Genomic DNA, 20,915 nt, shown 5'->3' with positions numbered 1-20,915 from the left:
TAGAGTCTTGTGTGAGGTATTGTTGAACTCAGCAGGGAGTTCCCTTTTCATTGGTGAGATTTGCAGTGTCTGAGTGCTGCGCAAATGTACGGTCGCCAGTAACCCCGACACGCGCAGAGGTGCGAGGGCCCGTCCATCGCTGCTTACAGCTTTAATATTTGACTTTACCTTTGCCTAATTATAGTCATGGAGTCTTGCACACTTCATTATGTATCTTCAAGGCATACTGTTTCTGCCTTCCCTGCTCTACCTGTAAAGCACTTTGGGACAACTGTTGTTTGTTTAAATATGCTATACAAATTAAATGACTTGACTTGACTGGTGAATATAGAATTTTCCCATAAATGACATGGAGGACAAACAAAATAGGGCCTATTGAACAGAACAATTATTACAACAATTCTCTCCTATTTTGGACTTTGGACTTATTTTTTATCTCATTCAGCTTTTTATCTTATCACATAGTTTTGACTATTTATTTCATAATTTAAACTTTTATTTCATAATTCTGACTTTTTATCTTATCTCATAATTTTGATTTATCTCATAATTTCGATTTTTTTTAATCTCATTGTTAGAAAGGTGTTGAGAATGACTAACACCTAATCTTAAACTTAGGGTACTTAATTTACTACGACCCGATCAGAGGTTGGGACGTTCAGTCAAAATCAAGCATGTCACCTTCAAACGGGATCTCCGTTTGCAGGATTCAGGCTGGACCCTCCCGGTGATCATGCTGCTCTGGGGGACCGGCTGTACAGTGAGAAGCCGCTGCTGACGGGCGCAGAGCTCTGCCGGAACTCCGACTGCTGTCTGTCCGCTCGGCCGTCTGACGGCATCAGTATTAAATTGAGACAGTTTCATTAGCGGTTAAAAACGTCTCGTTATCGCGTTAAATAGTAGTCTAATTCGGTACAGTTGGTTTTAACGCCTGATGCGAAGTGTAGGCCTATAGGAGTACACACGAAAACCCTGAACAAGCAGCGTCGCTCTGCTCCGTCTTTCTGCAGTGCCCTATTCACGGTTCACATGTATGTATGAACTGTAGGCTATATTCAATAGAGGTCGACCTATAGTGGATTTTACCGATACCGATAGTATAGTATAGTATAGTATTTATAACTTATACAGTTGACAAAATACATACATTGTTTCAAAAAAAGTCCAGACGCTTTTGCCAATAATCAAAATAATAATGTCATATTTATTGATATTACACCCACAGCAATGCTACACAAGCATGTGTGTTGTCTAAAACAGTTCTCCTACATATTTGGAGTCATCCAGTGCAAAAATAAACATATATATATATATATATATATATATATATATATATATATATATATATATATATACAGAGAACAAATATATATATATATATATATATATATATATATATATATTTGTTCTCGCTTGGATGCCCATATAAGGCGTAATGTGTGACGGACCTGCCTTCCCATTGGTTGAAAACATAAACAAAGGCATCATGGGAGATCCCCTTGTCGGTAACACCTACTGTCTATGGGTAGCATGGAGTTAGCGGCAGAAATGACCGAAAACGTGATGAATTATGGACATCAAGTGGATAAATCTTGGATGTAACAGTTTGGATTTAATGCTCAACAACCCCGAAAAAAGGCACAAGTTCCAGGCTGGATAGAAAATCACCTGTAAAGGCTAGAAAGACACCAAAGACACCCCCGTGACGGCTAACTCGTTAGCTTTTAGCTGCAGCAATCAGTAAGTCTCTACGTTTAACTGTTATTAAATGATCTAAATATGAATCAGAGGTGCCGTTTGGGATCGTGGACGAGCCTTTAGGGTTCTGATTCTGACATTTGGGTCGGACTTGCGTTTATTTTTGTCAGTGTTTTAACCGCTTGAGGTAAGTTAGCCTACTACTAATGTTCAGCGTCATCTCAGTCGAAAGCAAACAAATATACTATTGTGCTGTTCTTTCTCTACTAATGTAGCATCTATTCAACAAATTAATATGTACTGTATACATACCTTTTTGCTGTCGATGCTTTAAACGAGCATCTGATGTCAGCCTTCTCCGCACAGCATGTGCTCTCCATGCAGCGCGCAGTAACACGTGTCGAAAATAAACAACACCAGGCATCAGTGATAGTTTTTATTTCGCCTCTAGAGGCCGCTATTGTAATGCATGATGCCAGCAGACCCTTCTCAGCTCTCGCGTACTGTGTAATGAATGACAGCGCGCGCCGCTACAGCAACGGACGCAACCATCGGTATGGATTTTTGCCGATAACGATAGTTCCACCAATCAACTATCGGTGCCGATTAATCGGCAAAACCGATGAATCGGTCGACCTCTAATATTCAACATCACTGATTAAGTCGCCTAAGTCAATCCTACAAACAACTGGACTTTAGGGTCAAGTGTTGTTGTATCTGGCCCATGTCCTGGATGTGAAAGCCTCCTTACTGGACTACTGAATATAATAATATTCCATTATATTTTGTATTTTGAATTGTTACCTGCCACCAGAATTTTGTGATTTCCTTGCAATAAATATTGACATTTTTACCAAAAATTGGTGCCTAAAAATGTATCAGAATGCAGGAATCTTTTACCCTCAAAATTTCCTGGGGGAGGACCCCCAGACCCCCTCCCCCCCCTGCTTTGTGTGTTCCCACAAAGACAAATTCTGAGCAAGGAAAAACCCTGAAGTATAATCACAGACAGCCATAAAAAACATTTAAATTGCAGAGTTAGAGTTAAAACGGATGAAAAGATGGAGAACCAGACAGACAATATGTATAGCGTCAACAGAGAGAAACACGGACAATCGAACAGACAGTGACAACATACATACTACATACCTACATACTGTAGAGAATGACAGTAACGGCATACAAATGACATAAATAAAAAATTGTTATAAACGTGTGCTCTTTAAAAAGTAGAAAGCATTGTTTTCCAGTTACATTAAATGTTTAAAAATCTGTTACATAAGGTACTGCTTATATTATTTCACCATCTGTACACAAATGTAATTAGTGAATGCACGTGTCCGTGGGTGGGGCTGCATGGGCGTGGTAATGTGGGCTGCTGTGGCTACAGTGCCAGGGCTGTGTGGGTGTGGGTGTGGTAGTAAGGAGAGAGAATGGGAGAAGGAAGTTTGTGTGAGGTGAACCTGGTCACCACAGACCCAAATCTTCTCAGCTGTTGCTACTGTCATATGCTGCACTGTCTCTTCATGTGGCACATTATTTATATTATAACAAGGTAATGCAATGTGTAATCAAGTGATGACTGATTAACAGTAATGTAAAAGCTAAATGCCCTAATACCTTTTGATACTACAACAATGCAAAGTATAGGCTCTTAACCTTGCAGTTTTGCACATATCATGTAAGACTCAATTTCTCCATTTCTTTGCACAAAACTCTCCAGAAAGTGCCATTTAGTGGTGAAAAAAAATGGAGGGGGGGGGGGGGGGGGGCTGTCGCAGCTTCATGGGTGCGGCGTATATTTTCCTGCTTTTTTGTCCTTTGCCAATCACACCTATGATATATGAGTTATGCAACAATACTGACTGTACCTGGATATCATTGTATTAAATTTACCATCATCAATTGCATTTAGTGTTTTTTGTTTTAGCGCAAATGAATATTACCATCAGCTTGAAATTGCAACTACTTAGTGTACAGTGATATTATGATCTGTTTTGTTAGAAAATTCTCAGGTTGTTGTTAAAAGGCCAAAACTCAGCAGCCTTGTTCTGTTTAACCAGGTTGAAGAGGACCACACAGGATATATTCATTTGGACAAGTTCCTCCCAGCCATGACCAAAGTGCTGCTGGATCACAAGTAAGACAGCTCTATTATCACCAATATATACACTTCTTGACTGTTGCCATGTCATGCTGTTTTGTGTATCTAACTGAATTTATATAAATGTATAAAAGTGGTTCTACCATACTATAGGCAACAGATACAAATACCAATGGTGTGTGTGTGTGTGTGTGTGTGTGTGTGTGTGTGTGTGTGTGTGTGTGTGTGTGTGTGTGTGTGTGTGTGTGTGTTAGGTTCCCGTCTATCCCTGAGGACCTTCTGCTTCAGACCTTTGAGGTGAGATCAGCTTCTGTTTTCTCATATTCTCCATTGTTGCAGTACTAAATACTTCACAGTATCTAAATTAAGTAGGAGTTTAAACATCTGTGAATATCATACTGTCAACAGTGATACTAACATCATAGTGTTAGCAGTCTCGCATTGCCAGACACTGTTAGTTGCTGATATTTGTTAAAGCATAAAGGCAAAAACACTGTTTCCAAGTTTTGGACAAAGAAAAGAAAGGGTACCTAGAGCCTGAGGAGCTGACAAAGTACATGACACAGGAAGGTAAAGCAGAAGCTTTCAGTTTTAACTTTGTGATGTAAAGCAGATCGTCTCATAGATATTTTTTGTGTGTCAAACATTCCCTTACTTTCACAAAACAACCTACTGTACAAAGTGTTTTTGTTGCGTTTGTTCATGGTTGTGTTTAAACCAGGTGAGGTCTTCACTCAGGAGGAGATGGATGAGATGCTGACAGCACTCGCTGACCATGAGAAGAACCTTGTCTATTACAAAGACTTAATCAGTCAGCTGACCATTGACCCTGACATGTAAACAGTGTCACAGTGTGTGTGTCTGCATAATTGTTGAGAAATATTAGACGCAAACAAGTCTGTGTGTTTGGTGTTTGTGTCCATGTCTACATGTCTTAATGTAAGTTGGTAGTTCCAATATGATATAATAAACAAATGTACATATCTCCTGCTGACTTTGTGTTTCGAAAATTGTCTTTCAATTCAGATGAAATTTGATTTGCTCAAATTGGCAGATTTGGGATATGTATCAATGCAGGAGCAGTCCATTGTTTTTGGCATAACATGTCTTCTTTACATATTGTGCAACCTCACTTTCATTATGTCCAAGTCTTTCACAATCACATTAAAAGTACATGTACAGTATAATTCGATTGGAATAGTGCAGGTTTTAACACTTTGTACATGTAACATAAGTCAGAAATCAGTATCACCACACAACACTGTGATTTACTCAGATTTGTTATATAGCTAATGCAAAATTGCTTGTATTTGTATTGTTTGTATTTAAGAGAGTTTTCTGCTGTCCCAAACCCAGGACCTGGGTTCAAAATAGAGGCTAAGGCACTGGGTCTTAAAAAAGAAAATTAAAATAAACCGCAGTGTATTATTGTGCAGGTGAAGCTAGATTTCTCAAAGGGCTTACACTCACCTAAAGGATTATTAGGAACACCTGTTAAATTTCTCGTTAATGCAATTATCTAATCAACCAATCACATGGCAGCTGCTTCAATGCATTTAGGGGTGTGGTCCAGGTCTAGACAATCTCCTGAACTCCAAACTGAATGTCAGAATGGGAAAGAAAGGTGATCTAAGCAACTTTGAGCGTGGCATGGTTGTTGGTGCCAGACGGGCTGGTCTGAGTATTTCACAATCTGCTCAGTTACTGGGATTATCATGCACAACCATTTCTAGGGTTTACAAAGAATGGTCTGAAAAAGGAAAAACATCCAGTATCCAGTCCTGTGGGCAAAAATGCCTTGTTGATGCTAGAGGTCAGAGGAGAATGGGCCGACTACTTTGACTCAAATAACCACTCGTTACAATCGAGGTATGCAGCCAAGCATTTGTGAAGCCACAACACGCACAACCTTGAGGCGGATGGGCTACACCAGCAGAAGACCCCACCGGGTACCATTCATCTCCACTAAAAATAGGAAAATGAGGGTACAATTTGCACAAGCTCACCAAAATTAGACAGTAGAAGACTGGAAAAATGTTGCCTAGTCTGATGAGTCTCGATTTCTGTTGAGACATTCAGATGGTAGAGTCAGAATTTGGCGTAAACAGAATGAGAACATGGATCCATCATGCCTTGTTACCACTGGGCAGGCTGGTGGTGGTGGTATAATGGTGTGGGGGATGCTATCCTATCAATATGGGCCAACATTTCTAAAGAATGCTTCCAGCACCTTGTTGAATCAATGCCACAAAGAATTAAGGCAGTTCTGAAGGCGAAAGGGGGTCAAACACGGTATTAGTATGGTGTTCCTAATAATCCTTTAGGCGAGTGTATTTCTTACTAAAATCTCTAAGAATGGGGCGATTGTGTACAAATGGACAACATGTAGCAGTAATAAAATAAGGTCTTTATGTAATTCTTAATTCTAATTCTTCTCAAAGTGTTGGCCGAAGCCCTCATCAAGCTGCAGGGTACAAGCCTGCCAATACAAAATCTCAGACAGACAGGATCAAAATAGAAACTTTCTGTAACTCTACTGAGAAGATTCCTTGTTCGGTGATTATATCTGGGCCCAGTGGTGGTATCATAAACAGGAGGTAGTCTGGTTATCCATTTGACAAGATGATTAGACAGTACGTGCAGCCAATGAACAAACGGGAAATGAAATGTATTCAATGTTGGGAGCTTGAAGAAAGGCCTTCATCACGGTGTGTTATGATGTTGTGACAAAGAAGCCATGGCGTGACTATCCCATAGTAATCGTCTAGAAGACAAAATCGAGTGCTTACTTGTCCAAAGTATGAGCTTAAACAACTGCAGGTTGCAGCCATGATGGCCTGATCAATAAATGATCCCAAGTATGAGAAAATAAACAAAGCAATGACAGCTTTAGCAGCATAGCATTTTATCTTAGGTGATTCTGAATTGAATATTTAACATGCACAAAACAGTTGAACACAGCTTTGGAACATAGGTGACCACTAATGACCTTTCTCTTGATTACAGTTCTGAGATTCTACTATCCATTTAATTTGACTGATAAACACATAGATGGCTGAGTAATGATGAAGATGAATGTATTGAAAGTATTTCTCTCGCTATATTTGAAAACTTTTTCTACAACCAGCTGGTTTTAGTTATGTTATGCAAAGATTCCAAGAGCTGTTAAAGGGACAAAAGCCCTGAATTCAAAACGCAATATTATTCATATTAGTAAAACGGAAGCCATCCTTAATAGGGATTGAATATTTTTTTCTGTTCCCAGCAAATTGTATACAAAAGTTGTTAATCTAATTTTAAATCATTTGAAAGGTGTAAAATTTGTATTTTATTTTCTTTAATGTATTGCATATTCCTTATGTATTTGTGTTTTCATGTACACACTGATTGGCCTTATTGTGTCTGACCCACTCTAGGATTAGGATTTCCACCTAGTACTTATGCATCAGGACTGTTATGTAGTTATGTCCTTTACAGACAGCTTCATTTAGCCATGAAATTACATTTGGTCTTCCTTGAGTATTTCCTCAGCATTCTGAATGACTTAATTAATTTACTAAATAAAATAAGGTTAATCAGAAAAAAACACATTTATTATTATGCAGTATTGACTAAGTCTTTATTTATTTTGATGTACTTGTATTCGATCCAATAATCACTAAATTTTGATGAGGATTTTGTTGTGCCTGAATGAGGTACCATGAATCACTTATTCCACCAGTCTTTAGGCTACAGGCCAAAACATTTTCATCTTCAAAATTAATTACTTTAAGGAAGGCCCCATTGAAATAATATTAGATGTAATGTAATACTGAATCCAGGTATTATCTGCAAACTTGAAATGTGTTTACAGTATGAAAGGGTTTTGTTGTAATTTTTTTGTTTACCTTCTTCAACCATTTATACAGCTGGAGAAAATAAAACAAACATGTCTTGTCCCTCTGTATTTCTTTATGTTTCCTGTTTCTTAAGATTTGTTGGATTTGTCAGATATTAAATTACATAAAATAAAGCCTATAAGACACAAACACAATACATAAAACACAATGTATATTTTATTGAAAATAAAATAGGCAAATATTTGCTAATGGTTTGCATACTTTATTTCTGTGTATTGTGAAAACAAAGGTTTTTCATCATACAACTTATAATGCAAGAGACTTCATGAAAGGTAGCAAACACCCAGCTGCAGACTTACAGCATTTAGCCGAGCCTTTTCTGTAGTAGCCCCCAAACTCTGGAATTCCCTCCCACCCCATGTCAAATCCTGTAACACAATTGCCAGTTTTACTTCAAACCTGAAGACGCACTTTTACTCTCTTGCTTTTAATTCCCTTTAATTCCTTTATTTATATATATATATATATATATATATTCATTCTTTGTTGTTTTTTTGAGTCACTAGGACACAGAATTTGGATTTCATGTGGCGGAAGTATGGTGTGCATGAAATAAGCACCAGCCTTTTTTCTAGTGTTGCATTTAAATGTTAGTAAACTTTTTTTCTATTGTTGTTTTATTCTATGTTATATTATTTGACTTTACCTTTGCCTAATTATATTCATGGAGTCTTGCACACTTGATTATGTATCTTCAAGGCATACTGTTTCTGCCTTCCCTGCTCTACCTGTAAAGCACTTTGGGACAACTGTTGTTTAAATATGCTATACAAATTAAATGACTTGACTTGACTGGTGAATATAGAATTTTCCCATAAATGACATGGAGGACAAACAAAATAGGGCCTATTGAGCGGAACAATTATTACAACAATTCTCTCCTATTTTGGACTTTGGACTTTTTTTTTTTTCTCATTCAGCTTTTTATCTTATCACATAGTTTTTACTATTTATTTCATAATTTCAACTTTTATTTCATAATTCTGACTTTTTATCTCATCTCATAATTTTGATTTATCTCGTAATTTCGATTTTTTTTAATCTCATAATTTCTACGTTTTATCCATAGACTGTATAAACAGTCTATGGTTTTATCTCAAAAAGTTGACTTGTTTATCTCTTAACATTAATTTTGACTTTTTATCTCATGGTGCTGATTTTTTAAATTCCATTATTGTGATGATTTATCTCAAATTTGGAATTTAAATCTCATATGACTTTTTACCTTTCGACTTTTTATCATACAATTATGACTTTGTATCTAAAAATTGTGACATGAGAATTTTTTTATTATTGTAAAGTCTGTTACTCACAAGAGCTTAGCTAGCTGCTAGCTAGCTGCTCCTTTGACAAAAACAGTAGGTTGCTAGGCAACAGATAAACAACCGGGCAAGGATGGCGGACAGCACACAAAGTGCAGGTTTGTAGTTAAGTAGTTAGCTAGCTAACGTTAGTTATATAACATTACCGTCTATCTACTAACATTAGTTTAAAATGATCATGTTCAGACAACAGTAAAAGCGCCATAATCATTTTGATGGTTCGGTAGTTGAAAGTTATTATTGCTTCAGTAACGTTAATAAGCGTAATAAGCTAGCTAACTCGTGTCTCTGTTCCTGTTTTTTCTCCTATCTTCTGTCTGTCAGAGGCCATAGTGTCAGATGTCCACAAGAAGATCAAAGCAGCTTTTGAAGCGTTTGACTATGAGTCTAACAACACAGTGGATGTCAGGTGAGTGAGGCAGTGATGGCTCTGAGATTGTTCTAATGTAAAAAACCTAAAACACTCTGAGCCCTTTAGGTCACAACTCATAACTTCAAACGCAGTGAATGTGAAGATGGAATGCATAAGTTAGCAATATTATAAGTCTATTCAACAAAACAAGTTAACTGGACCATTGTATTGGCCTGAAGGCTCTAACTGTAAGTCATTTTTTACATCAGATCCTGTCAAGTCTAAATATATTTGGATAATGTATACACTCTTTCCCATATGCTGGGTTTGAACCTCATAATTTCACACCATCAAGGACAGCAGAGTATAGACAGTTAATTAAATATATGTATTTTATGAGTGGAAACACCCATCTGGCCCTGTAGTTTTTTTTCTTTTTTTAAATGAAACTGAAATACCTTATTTGGGCTCTGGTAGAGCTAGGGGAATAAAACATTACACTCAGTCTTTGCATCTAGTTAAATAGTGTGGTGGTCTAACATGGAGTTTGTTTTCCAGGGAGATTGGCACCATCATCTATTCCCTGGGTTGCTTCCCCACTCAGGCAAACCTACATGACTTAATAGCTGAGGTCAGAACAGTGTTCACTTAGCTATATTTTCACTGATATTTTGGATGAATAAAACAACTGGTCAAACTAATCAGTCATAACTAGGGATATTCACTTTACATATATGAGTTATGCAACAATACTGACTGTACCTGGATATCATTGTATTAAATTTACCATCATCAATTGCACTTATTGTTTTTTGTTTTAGCACAAATGAATATTACCATCAGCTTGAAATTGCAACTACTTAGTGTACAGTGATATTATGATTTGTTTTGTTAGAAAATTCTCAGGTTGTTGTTAAAAGGCCAAAACTCAGCAGCCTTGTTCTGTTTAACCAGGTTGAAGAGGACCACACAGGATATATTCATTTGGACAAGTTCCTCCCAGCCATGACCAAAGTGCTGCTGGATCACAAGTAAGACAGCTCTATTATCACCAATATATACACTTCTTGACTGTTGCCATGTCATGCTGTTTTGTGTATCTAACTGAATTTATATAAATGTATAAAAGTGGTTCTACCATACTATAGGCAACAGAAATACCAATGGTGTGTGTGTGTGTGTGTGTGTGTGTGTGTGTGTGTGTGTGTGTGGTAGGTTCCCGTCTATCCCTGAGGACCTTCTGCTTCAGGCCTTTGAGGTGAGATCAGCTTCTGTTTTCTCATATTCTCCATTGTTGCAGTACTAAATACTTCACAGTATCTAAATTAAGTAGGAGTTTAAACATCTGTGAATATCATACTGTCAACAGTGATACTAACATCATAGTGTTAGCAGTCTCGCATTGCCAGACACTGTTAGTTGCTGATATTTGTTAAAGCATAAAGGCAAAAACACTGTTTCCAGGTTTTGGACAAAGAAAAGAAAGGGTACCTAGAGCCTGAGGAGCTGACAAAGTACATGACACAGGAAGGTAAAGCAGAAGCTTTCAGTTTTAACTTTGTGATGTAAAGCAGATCGTCTCATAGATATTTTTTTGTGTGTCAAACATTCCCTTACTTTCACAAAACAACCTACTGTACAAAGTGTTTTTGTTGCGTTTGTTCATGGTTGTGTTTAAACCAGGTGAGGTCTTCACTCAGGAGGAGATGGATGAGATGCTGACAGCACTCGCTGACCATGAGAAGAACCTTGTCTATTACAAAGACTTAATCAGTCAGCTGACCATTGACCCTGACATGTAAACAGTGTCACAGTGTGTGTGTCTGCATAATTGTTGAGAAATATTAGACGCAAACAAGTCTGTGTGTTTGGTGTTTGTGTCCATGTCTACATGTCTTAATGTGAGTTGGTAGTTCCAATATGATATAATAAACAAATGTACATATCTCCTGCTGACTTTGTGTTTTGAAAATTGTCTTTCAATTCAGATGAAATGTGATTTGCTCAAATAGGCAGATTTGGGATATGTATCAATGCAGGAGCAGTCCATTGTTTTTGGCATAACATGTCTTCTTTACATATTGTGATTTGTTATATAGCTAATGCAAAATTGCTTGTTTTTGTATTGTTTGTATTTAAGAGAGTTTTCTGCTGTCCCAAACCCAGGACCTGGGTTCAAAATAGAGGCTAAGGCATAGTACTGGGTCTTAAAAAAGAAAATTAAAATAAACCGCAGTGTATTATTGTGCAGGTGAAGCTAGATTTCTCAAAGGGCTTACACTCACCTGAAGGATTATTAGGAACACCTGTTAAATTTCTCGTTAATGCAATTATCTAATCAACCAATCACATGGCAGCTGCTTCAATGCATTTAGGGGTGTGGTCCTGGTCTAGACAATCTCCTGAACTCCAAACTTAATGTCAGAATGGGAAAGAAAGGTAATCTAAGCAACTTTAAGCGTGGCATGGTTGTTGGTGCCAGACGGGCTGGTCTGAGTATTTCACAATCTGCTCAGTTACTGGGATTATCATGCACAACCATTTCTAGGGTTTACAAAGAATGGTCTGAAAAAGGAAAAACATCTAGTATCCAGTCCTGTGGGCAAAAATGCCTTGTTGATGTTAGAGGTCAGAGGAGAATGGGCCGACTACTTTGACTCAAATAACCACTCGTTACAATCGAGGTATGCAGCCAAGCATTTGTGAAGCCACAACACGCACAACCTTGAGGCGGATGGGCTACACCAGCAGAAGACCCCACCGGGTACCATTCATCTCCACTAAAAATAGGAAAATGAGGCTACAATTTGCACAAGCTCACCAAAATTAGACAGTAGAAGACTGGAAAAATGTTGCCTAGTCTGATGAGTCTCGATTTCTGTTGAGACATTCAGATGGTAGAGTCAGAATTTGGCGTAAACAGAATGAGAACATGGATCCATCATGCCTTGTTACCACTGGGCAGGCTGGTGGTGGTGGTGTAATGGTGTGGGGGATGCTATCCTATCAATATGGGCCAACATTTCTAAAGAATGCTTCCAGCACCTTGTTGAATCAATGCCACAAAGAATTAAGGCAGTTCTGAAGGCGAAAGGGGGTCAAACACGGTATTAGTATGGTGTTCCTAATAATCCTTTAGGCGAGTGTATTTCTTACTAAAATCTCTAAGAATGGGGCGATTGTGTACAAATGGACAACATGTAGCAGTAATAAAATAAGGTCTTTATGTAATTCTTAATTCTAATTCTTCTCAAAGTGTTGGCCGAAGCCCTCATCAAGCTGCAGGGTACAAGCCTGCCAATACAAAATCTCAGACAGACAGGATCAAAATAGAAACTTTCTGTAACTCTACTGAGAAGATTCCTTGTTCGGTGATTATATCTGGGCCCAGTGGTGGTATCATAAACAGGAGGTAGTCTGGTTATCCATTTGACAAGATGATTAGACAGTACGTGCAGCCAATGAACAAACGGGAAATGAAATGTATTCAATGTTGGGAGCTTGAAGAAAGGCCTTCATCACGGTGTGTTATGATGTTGTGACAAAGAAGCCATGGCGTGACTATCCCATAGTAATCGTCTAGAAGACAAAATCGAGTGCTTACTTGTCCAAAGTATGAGCTTAAACAACTGCAGGTTGCAGCCATGATGGCCTGATCAATAAATGATCCCAAGTATGAGAAAATAAACAAAGCAATGACAGCTTTAGCAGCATAGCATTTTATCTTAGGTGATTCTGAATTGAATATTTAACATGCACAAAACAGTTGAACACAGCTTTGGAACATAGGTGACATGAATCTTATCTAAAGCTTAGATAAGTATATGATATGGTAGCAAACACAAGCACTTCTCTATCCGAACATGAAAGCATGCTGAGGTTTCATTTCACAGTAAAAACATGACCCGTTACTCTTGTCTTCCAATTACCGTGTAAGAAAATAATACATACACCTATAGTAATAGAAAAGGTCTGTATTAAAAATCCCTTTTCGACTAAACACCAAAAGTCAAAACAGAATAAGGCTTATTTACCATCAGCACAATCAAACAACAGCATCAAATCAGTACAGTCTTAACACAAAGAGGAAAGATTTAAAGGGATTTCTTTAGCTCATACTTGTCGCATTGTAACATGAATAAATGCGTTCCTCGCTGAAGGGGTTTTGACAAGCATGTTTGAAGAAACTAATTTAATTGTGTAATCAAGAAAAAAAGAAGCTCTACTTGCATGTTGAAGCGTAAACATGCTGTATAAAGAAAATAAAAAGCTGGGTCAGTGGTGGAATGTTTGATTTGTACATAGAAAGAAAAAAGGCTTAATTCCCATTCAAGTCCAGTCGCATAAAGTTTCAGATAAAAGCGATTTCAACCCTGAAAAAAGTGAAATGGGAGTTGTGTGGCCAATTAGAGGCAGGGCCCCATTTTCACTTAAAGATGATCTCATTAGGGGAGTGTTATTCCGCTTCTAATCCTACTACAAGTAGGATGAAGACTAAAATATTATGTTTACTGTGTGTTCCAATATTCCACAGATTTAGGGGATTCATGGTGACACCATTCAAGCTAGCAAGTCAAGCTTACAATTTCATATTGCTAACCCCCTCTTTCTTAAAGAAATAACCTAAAACTAGAGATGAGATTGTTCCACTGTATGCAGACATATTAGATGAGAACATGAGAACTGGCTGCCAGTAACTTCTCCTTCACAGCAATGTTATCAGGGGCAGTCCACACTGGTTATTTTGGTCCTTAATAATAAGAGATGTGACATATAATAGAAAAGTTTTTAAAAAAGTGACAGAAAAGAGTAATCGGAAAAGGGGAGAAACTAAAATAGCATGGAGGTAGAGAGGTTTTCGACATCATATCCAGCTACCAACAGTGGTCTCTTTACATTGTTTTTGCATTATTGCACTGCAACCTACACACAGAAGAATGACAATCTTAAAACAAATCAAACACACCCAAACCAATATGCACAATTTTTCACATGTATTAGGAAGAACAGGAGGCAATAACCTCACTAGCTTTCTACTATAAATCTTTCTTTGCCTTTGAGAATGCGATAGGAGAGGGAAGAGGCAGGACAGAGCCTTCTCATAAAAAATAAAACAAAAAAAGAGTTTAGATGTGATCTTTTAAAAGTGACATCATGTTAACTTTTAAACCTTAAGTTGAAACTGCATATGCTGCAAGGCAGGGGTAGGCAAAGCCCCATTTACTGGATGGAACTGTAGATTTTAAGTAGGTGACACCTGATAAACCTGCTCCCAAGAAACAGAAGATTCAGCTATTTCAGCATTTAAACAACTCTGGAAGAGGTTGCTGCATAGTGGAGTTACAGGTTTAAAGAGAATTTATCCTGCAGCTTTGTCAGCTACAACAAAACTTCATCCCTCTTTATCTAATCCTGGATGAAGGCCCAAGTCTTATTAGGCCTTGGAGAAGTAGAGTAGGACAGGAGTCAGATGACGGGCAACAATGACTTGGGGATTGACTTTACTCAATTCAAAACTTGAAAAAAACTTGAGCAAGTTTTAACTGCACCTGATTATTAACTACTGCATCCCATCATCTGACCCCTATGAATGATAATCCGTTTCCCTTATGGTCCACCTAGGCCATGAGCTGCCAAGGTGACAGCATTAGCCTGATACATTTCACTATCCGTACCCATGTTTGCCGGCTACTTTGCATCACACCTAGATCACGTTTCCAGAGTCACATTGTTTGCCAATGTGTAGTTAGCACTACACACAGATAGACCATATAGTGTCCTTCTACTAGATCTGCAGCACCAGGCCAGCGGCTGAGATGTTGTCCCCTCCGCCTGCAGTTTGGTAAACCTCAGTGCACACCAGCACCGGTGCTACGCAGATCTCATAGTCCTCCTCATCCCAGCAGCTGACGGGTCTGGTCTCCTGAAGAGGGATACGCTGGCTGCCCTCCTGCCGGCTAACAGAGAAGGAGTCGTCCATGATGAGCCTCGCCTTGCTGGGGTCAATGTCGTTAGAGCCACAGACATGGCGGTTCGCTGTGAGAGAGGCCTTGGCGGTGGCGGACATGGTGTTCTTCCACTGGGAGCCGCGTGTCACAATCATGGCCTGAAAGGCCAGCGTGTGGACGTGGAGCCGAGTCAGTGGCTTAGCTTTTGCACCGTTTGTGTCACTTTCTGCACTGGCATCTTTGGAGCGCTGGTTTATGATGCGATAGACCTCCCTCATTTGGTCGAGGACAGTAGCTACACGAGGGTTTGGGTCTGACAACACTGTGATGTTGGAGCCTTTAAGCAGACTGAGCAGGTTGGGAAGTTCCTGTTCATTCATCCCTAAAGAGTCCGCCTAAGAAAGCAGAATCAGGATGAGTGATTGAACCTAAACTAAGATCATCCTTTAACTGAACTGTGCATCTTCATGAAAACAAACAGAAGCCATAACGCTGCACTGAGACATTTTCTTTCATAGTGATCAACATGTCACGTGTCATTTAATCTAAATCTAAAAAACTCAATTAGTGGCTATAATGTGATCTCTAAACATAGTTCTGTGAATACTATGTCAGGTACTGTAGATGTCATACTCAGGTATGCACTCCTGTGTTGTCTGTTATTTTGCAGAGCTGAGAGGAATTCTACACTCACTGTGTTGACTGCAATCAAGGCAACAGTTTTTAGAAGTTTCTGTATATGTTAGCTATATCAGGATGTGACTACACAGACAATACTTTGGAATTATTAATGACTATTGATAAAATGGGCCAGAACGATAACATTTACTACTAAATCATTTTTTATTTTAATAGTTTTAGGGAGTGGCCAGAACATACTGTATTTTTTTTAAATACAGCAATACAATAAGCAAAACTAATATAAACATGTAAATACAAAAAGGATGTAAAAAAGGAAACTATACAAATACAGGAAGGCAAATACAAATTTAACTAAGCAAATCTAGTTTCAAACTACCTGGCATTATTTGCCAGACATCTTGTACCTTTTAAGCTCACTATATTTTTTTTGTGATGAACTTTCTTTGTGTAATTGTTCTAGTCTCCTTCCATATGAATTAATGTGTTGATTAATTCAACTGTTCAACAGTTTACATACATAGGGGATGACATAGTGGAGTAGGTCTTCCATTATACTCTCTTCTACAAAACTGGCCATCTCAAAATGGACTCCAATCTGTGGAGACGAGGAGGACAGGAGGTCGGCCAGGCGGGACAGGAGAGCGTCCCGCTCACCTGGAATAATGAAAGGAATAGGTGGAAAGAGAAGAAAACAAATTCAGACAAAAGGAAGCCAGACAATAAGGAGTAAAAGGAAACAAAGAGGAGAGAAGATGGAGTCATGTGGAACAAGCACTCCTTTCACTTGTCTGTATTAAACTCACAGATTTCAAATTAGTACAAGGCCTTGTGTCACCTTTAAGTGCAACTCAGAATAAACAAGTTCCTTTAACGTAAAGTGAAATCCACGAATTTCTAAAACATACCTTTTATTTCAGCAAACTCACACAGGGTTAAGTGAAAAACTAACTGACATCCGACAAACGTTTAGCACTATTCCATTTCAGTTGTGCGAAACAAAGCAGCGGACACAACTGCTGCATGTTCAACAATTAATAACCTCTTACCTGACTGGAAGGGGAAGTTATCCATCATTTGCAGCCCACCCACTACCAGAAGATCTGGGTCGAAGTCTTTGAGTTTCTTAGCAAACTCCGCCATGGAGTCCAGGTAGGGGTTATGGTCATCGCTGTGGACGATATATCTACAGAGACAAACACGGTCCGCTTCAAATACCGTAGAGGCTTACATTCATAAATATGTATGTGCACACACAGAACACTTGGTTCTGTTACTCCCAACATTCATTTAATTCAGCCTACTGTACTGTGCATGGTGGAGAAATGTGTCTCTGGGCTTAAACACTCACATATACAGGTCACCTGAGTGATCCTTGAAGATACTCAAAATATCAAATGCTCAACTAACACATACCTGTTGGCTCTACGTGAGGTATAGTTACCCCAGCTAGCACCAGATGGATACTCCAGGATCAGATGAATGTCTGGCTCTTCTACTATGTTACCTGCCACTGGAAAGACAAAGGTAGGTTAGAACAGGCATGGAAGTATAGAAGACAGAGGTGGGAAGAAAATATAGAAGGCAGAGGAAGTAGAGGTAGGTGTACAAGTATGTATCGGTGTACCTGTTATGTGCTGGGACAGGACATCAATAAAATCGGGGCTAAAACTCCCCCCTAGCAATAAATCACATCCTTCAGTTGCCATGCGACCAGCCATCACCGGGGCATTGCCGCCTACTGCCCATCTGTTTCCAGGTAAGTCACGGGACGCTTCGACCAGCTCACTGAATAGGGTATCATTTAGCATAAAACGCCTGCAAGACAAACGAAAAGCAGAACAATAGTGCAACAATGTTGAAACTTGAAAGTACCAACATCATTTCCTCTGAACATCTCTTCTTTTTTGTCTTATTTACTTATTTGTCCCGGTTTACACTTTGCAGAGACACCCAATCATCTTTTCTGTTCTTTGCACATATCACTTAGCTGTTAAGTTTTCATCATTTTTGGCTAAAGTGCTTCCAAATTATGGTCTTTACAATCCCAAATTCCACAAGAAACCAGGCAAGAAAGAAGCAAGAGAAATAACTCTAAATGCTAAGCTGAAAAAGACCTGGTTTCTATATCTAATTGAGATTTTTAGACAAAATCCGTTATTCTTTTTATGTACCTTACGAATTATCCCTAAAACATTCTTGGAGGAATGCGAATGGGTTTGTGAAAGAGCATGTGAGGGAAACAGAATGAGTCAGGAGCACAGCAGCCTGAGGAGTGCAACAAATAAGCTATTTTAAATTTGCTCTAGGATGGTCTTAAGCCTTACCAAGTATTTATTTACTTTAAGTTACCCCTCATTCTTATTTGATTACAAAAACAGACAGACACACCTTTTATATAAAAAATAAATAATTCAGATAACCAGTCATAGACTAAACTATTCAAATAGTTGTATGGGCACTTGTTCATGTACATTTATATTACAATACTGTGAATTAAGGATTAATTAACTAGACCACAACTAGGCTATTTAACTGCCAACACTTACTCTGCAGCAGCTCCTGGTGCAAAGAAGTAGGCAAAGCTCTGAGCCAGCTGCACTTCATTTTCTATGTAGTCATGATGTAGGGGCTGGTCTGTGGGAGGGAGGCCAATCTTATTAAGCAACGATACCCCGTCTACTATCAGGTCAACACAACCTCCAAAACCTGTGGATGAGGGAGAGGGGCATAGAAAGAAAGACAAAGAGAGATAAATATGTGATAAAAACCATGGCCAGAAGCAGGTATATGACTTAAAATCTGGAGCCAAGAAGGATAAGGAGATGAAGAGATGGCCTCCTTTTCAACACTTCAGTCAAACTGAACAGTACAAATAGAGCAAAGAGAAGGATAATGCCATTGTGCAGCTTTAGTAAACTGAGCAGAGAGACATCCACACAAGGTGCCACCTCTTGCTCACCCAGTAGAGCGTGCTCACCATGAAGGGTGAGTCCTTGGCAGCGGCCTGGGTTTGAATTCGACCAATGGCCCCTTTGGTGTGTGTCACCCCCTCTCTAACCCCACCACACACACACACACTTTGGTTGAAAGTCAACAGGCCAGTAGGCCTATTTGTCATTATTTTGTAGTCCAATTCACCATCTGAAGCACCTAATAGCAATACAAAAGGATTAGATCAAACTAATCTGGGATGTGTGACAAGGCTGATATTTCTTAACTGGTCTGACTGCGTGGCTGAGCCTGTTGTTGAACTGGTTAAAGGTTGGACAGATATGGTGATTGCCTTTGTTGGGGGTTTGTAACAAGGCTCAAAGGACAAGATTTGAGGATTAGATCATGACAATCAAGACATGGGTCATTATGCTATTTGCTGAAACTGTCTGACATAGTTTGTCAGGTAAGGCAGTTAATACTGCTAACCCACTTTGTGCTCACAGTTAATTTGCATTAATTACATTACAAGGCAAGACAGACACCACAGACTGCCGTGCGTTTCACTTGTGGCACATTAGCTATCCCAGGCGTTTGTTTAAGGTGCAGGTACGAGACCACGGAGCTGTTAACTTGCTGTCAACTTGTTGTCAACATGCGTAAGCCATATCCAGGGCCGGAAACCTACAAGATTGTTTTAACTACAGCCACAGTGGTTAGTGCATCCCTACAATTCACCACCTGCTTTCACTATTTAACTAGTATATTTTGTATTAGACATTGATAATCATTAGACATTGATAATAGACACTGAGGCTACCATCTGTACAAGTGACAGAAGGCAGACTTGTGTTACTATAGCTTCGTTCAGCCACATTTATGGTACAAATATTGGCACCACCTGCCAGGGTTCAAAATTAGCACCATTTACCAGCCAAATGCTGGTAAAATGTGCAAGTGGCTGGTAGATTTGCTTCACTCAACAGGCAAAACAACAATGACAATCTATTGAGAGGCTGGTAAAAATGTAACATTCACTAGCCATTTGGCTGGTGGACGGAAAAGTTCATTTTGAACCCATATATCTCCATACAATTGTGTTTGCCCCTCATCAGTTCTCTGTGGTGTCCTGTTGGTTGATGGACGGTCCCTGTTCAGAACTGAACTCTATAAACTGAGATCACTGGTGATTATGCAAATCATTCATGGTCAACTCCCTGTGACCTCCATCTTTTCATTCACCAAACTACACTCCACTGTTTGTCTGGCTTCAACATTAGTTCAGATCTCCTTGCTTTCACTTGCTCAGTCATTTGCTGACGAAGCGCCTAAATATTCACGGGAAAAAAGGAAATGTATAGCTAGGAAACTTGGCTAACGTTAATGCATTCAAAGTTATTTCATTAGGAGCAGCTTTTAAACTAATGCCAGCTATTATGGATCCCATTCATTTTTAAAATAATCGACTATTAACCCAGAAACTCTAAAACCCCTAAATTAGGCTAGATAACGCTAGCTAGCTCAGACCACTTGCACTCACCAACAGCCACTTTCGGTCTGGCGACGTTATTCACCCCGACTTTGCCTTCAGCCCGGAGAAGAGAGGACAGCACGGTGTCCAGCCTATCGTCCAGTACTGCATTCTGGGGTGACCGGAACCAGAAGGCCAAGAGAACCACAAACAGGGACACAACAGGCCCATATTTCATCCACGAAACCCGGCCTCCTGCCTCCATCGCTCGCTGTCTCACTAGCTACGGTGGTTCCCCTACCAATGATGAACAAGCACTTTCGACCAGCTCGACCTAGGGAGCCGTGCGTTGGGTTGCCTGTTTGTTTTGGGAACCGGAGTGTCCCGGACGTACCGCACGAATACTAAGCAGAATCCTGAAAACGTCACCGGTCACTTCAACTGTGTTTCAGTCTGTGTAAACCATGGAGCTGTAACCAACTACGTCCAATATAATTTTATAAATGAGGCTTCTTTAGCGTGTTTTGTACCCAAGCCTCGCTTTCCGG

The 20,915-nt window shown here is 39.2% G+C and overlaps 2 protein-coding genes and 1 long non-coding RNA gene across 4 annotated transcripts; 2 read left to right on the top strand and 1 right to left on the bottom strand.

Annotated features, from left to right (window-relative positions):
- The first annotated feature begins 6,219 nt into the window (after positions 1-6,219).
- On the top strand, positions 6,220-13,741 carry LOC116060557. The gene is made up of 2 exons (XR_004107531.2): positions 6,220-6,776; positions 13,165-13,741. It is a non-coding gene; the product is annotated as an uncharacterized LOC116060557 (long non-coding RNA).
- On the top strand, positions 8,934-11,322 carry efcab2 (EF-hand calcium binding domain 2). 2 transcript variants are annotated; one of them, XM_031314191.2, is made up of 8 exons: positions 8,934-9,121; positions 9,348-9,432; positions 9,934-10,006; positions 10,330-10,406; positions 10,591-10,633; positions 10,840-10,906; positions 11,059-11,198; positions 11,244-11,312. In XM_031314191.2, exons 1-7 carry the CDS (start codon positions 9,097-9,099, stop codon positions 11,175-11,177), a joined length of 489 nt encoding a protein of 162 aa, XP_031170051.1. In that variant the 5' UTR covers positions 8,934-9,096; the 3' UTR covers positions 11,178-11,198; positions 11,244-11,312. The 2 variants fall into 2 exon arrangements, with proteins under 2 accessions (XP_031170051.1, XP_031170050.1); XM_031314190.2 differs by having other exon boundaries at positions 8,936-9,121; positions 11,059-11,322.
- adpgk2 (ADP-dependent glucokinase 2) lies at positions 13,075-20,908 on the bottom strand. The gene is made up of 7 exons (XM_031314187.2): positions 20,437-20,908; positions 18,512-18,671; positions 17,590-17,780; positions 17,379-17,475; positions 17,012-17,148; positions 16,483-16,619; positions 13,075-15,718 (listed from the first exon to the last, which is right to left on the bottom strand). The coding sequence occupies exons 1-7, from the start codon at positions 20,630-20,632 to the stop codon at positions 15,161-15,163; spliced, it is 1,476 nt and encodes a 491-aa protein (XP_031170047.1). The 5' UTR covers positions 20,633-20,908; the 3' UTR covers positions 13,075-15,160.
- Positions 20,909-20,915: the final 7 nt, after the last annotated feature.

Source organism: Sander lucioperca, chromosome 3, assembly GCF_008315115.2.
Source record: "Sander lucioperca isolate FBNREF2018 chromosome 3, SLUC_FBN_1.2, whole genome shotgun sequence".
Classification (NCBI taxonomy): Eukaryota; Metazoa; Chordata; class Actinopteri; order Perciformes; family Percidae; genus Sander; species Sander lucioperca.
This window is presented reverse-complemented; position numbering and strand designations above follow the sequence as displayed.

Coding starts and splice junctions, on each gene's coding strand:
- efcab2 (XM_031314190.2), top strand. CDS start 9,097: ATGGCGGACAGCACACAAAGTGCAG. Junction 9,433..9,933: donor AACAACACAGTGGATGTCAG/GTGAGTGAGGCA, acceptor TTTGTTTTCCAG/GGAGATTGGCACCATCATCT. Junction 10,407..10,590: donor AAAGTGCTGCTGGATCACAA/GTAAGACAGCTC, acceptor TGTGTGTGGTAG/GTTCCCGTCTATCCCTGAGG.
- adpgk2 (XM_031314187.2), bottom strand. CDS start 20,632: ATGGAGGCAGGAGGCCGGGTTTCGTGGATGAAATATGGGCCTGTTGTG. Junction 17,476..17,589: donor CCTGTCCCAGCACATAACAG/GTACACCGATAC, acceptor TTGTCTTTCCAG/TGGCAGGTAACATAGTAGAA. Junction 16,620..17,011: donor TAACTTCCCCTTCCAGTCAG/GTAAGAGGTTAT, acceptor TCATTATTCCAG/GTGAGCGGGACGCTCTCCTG.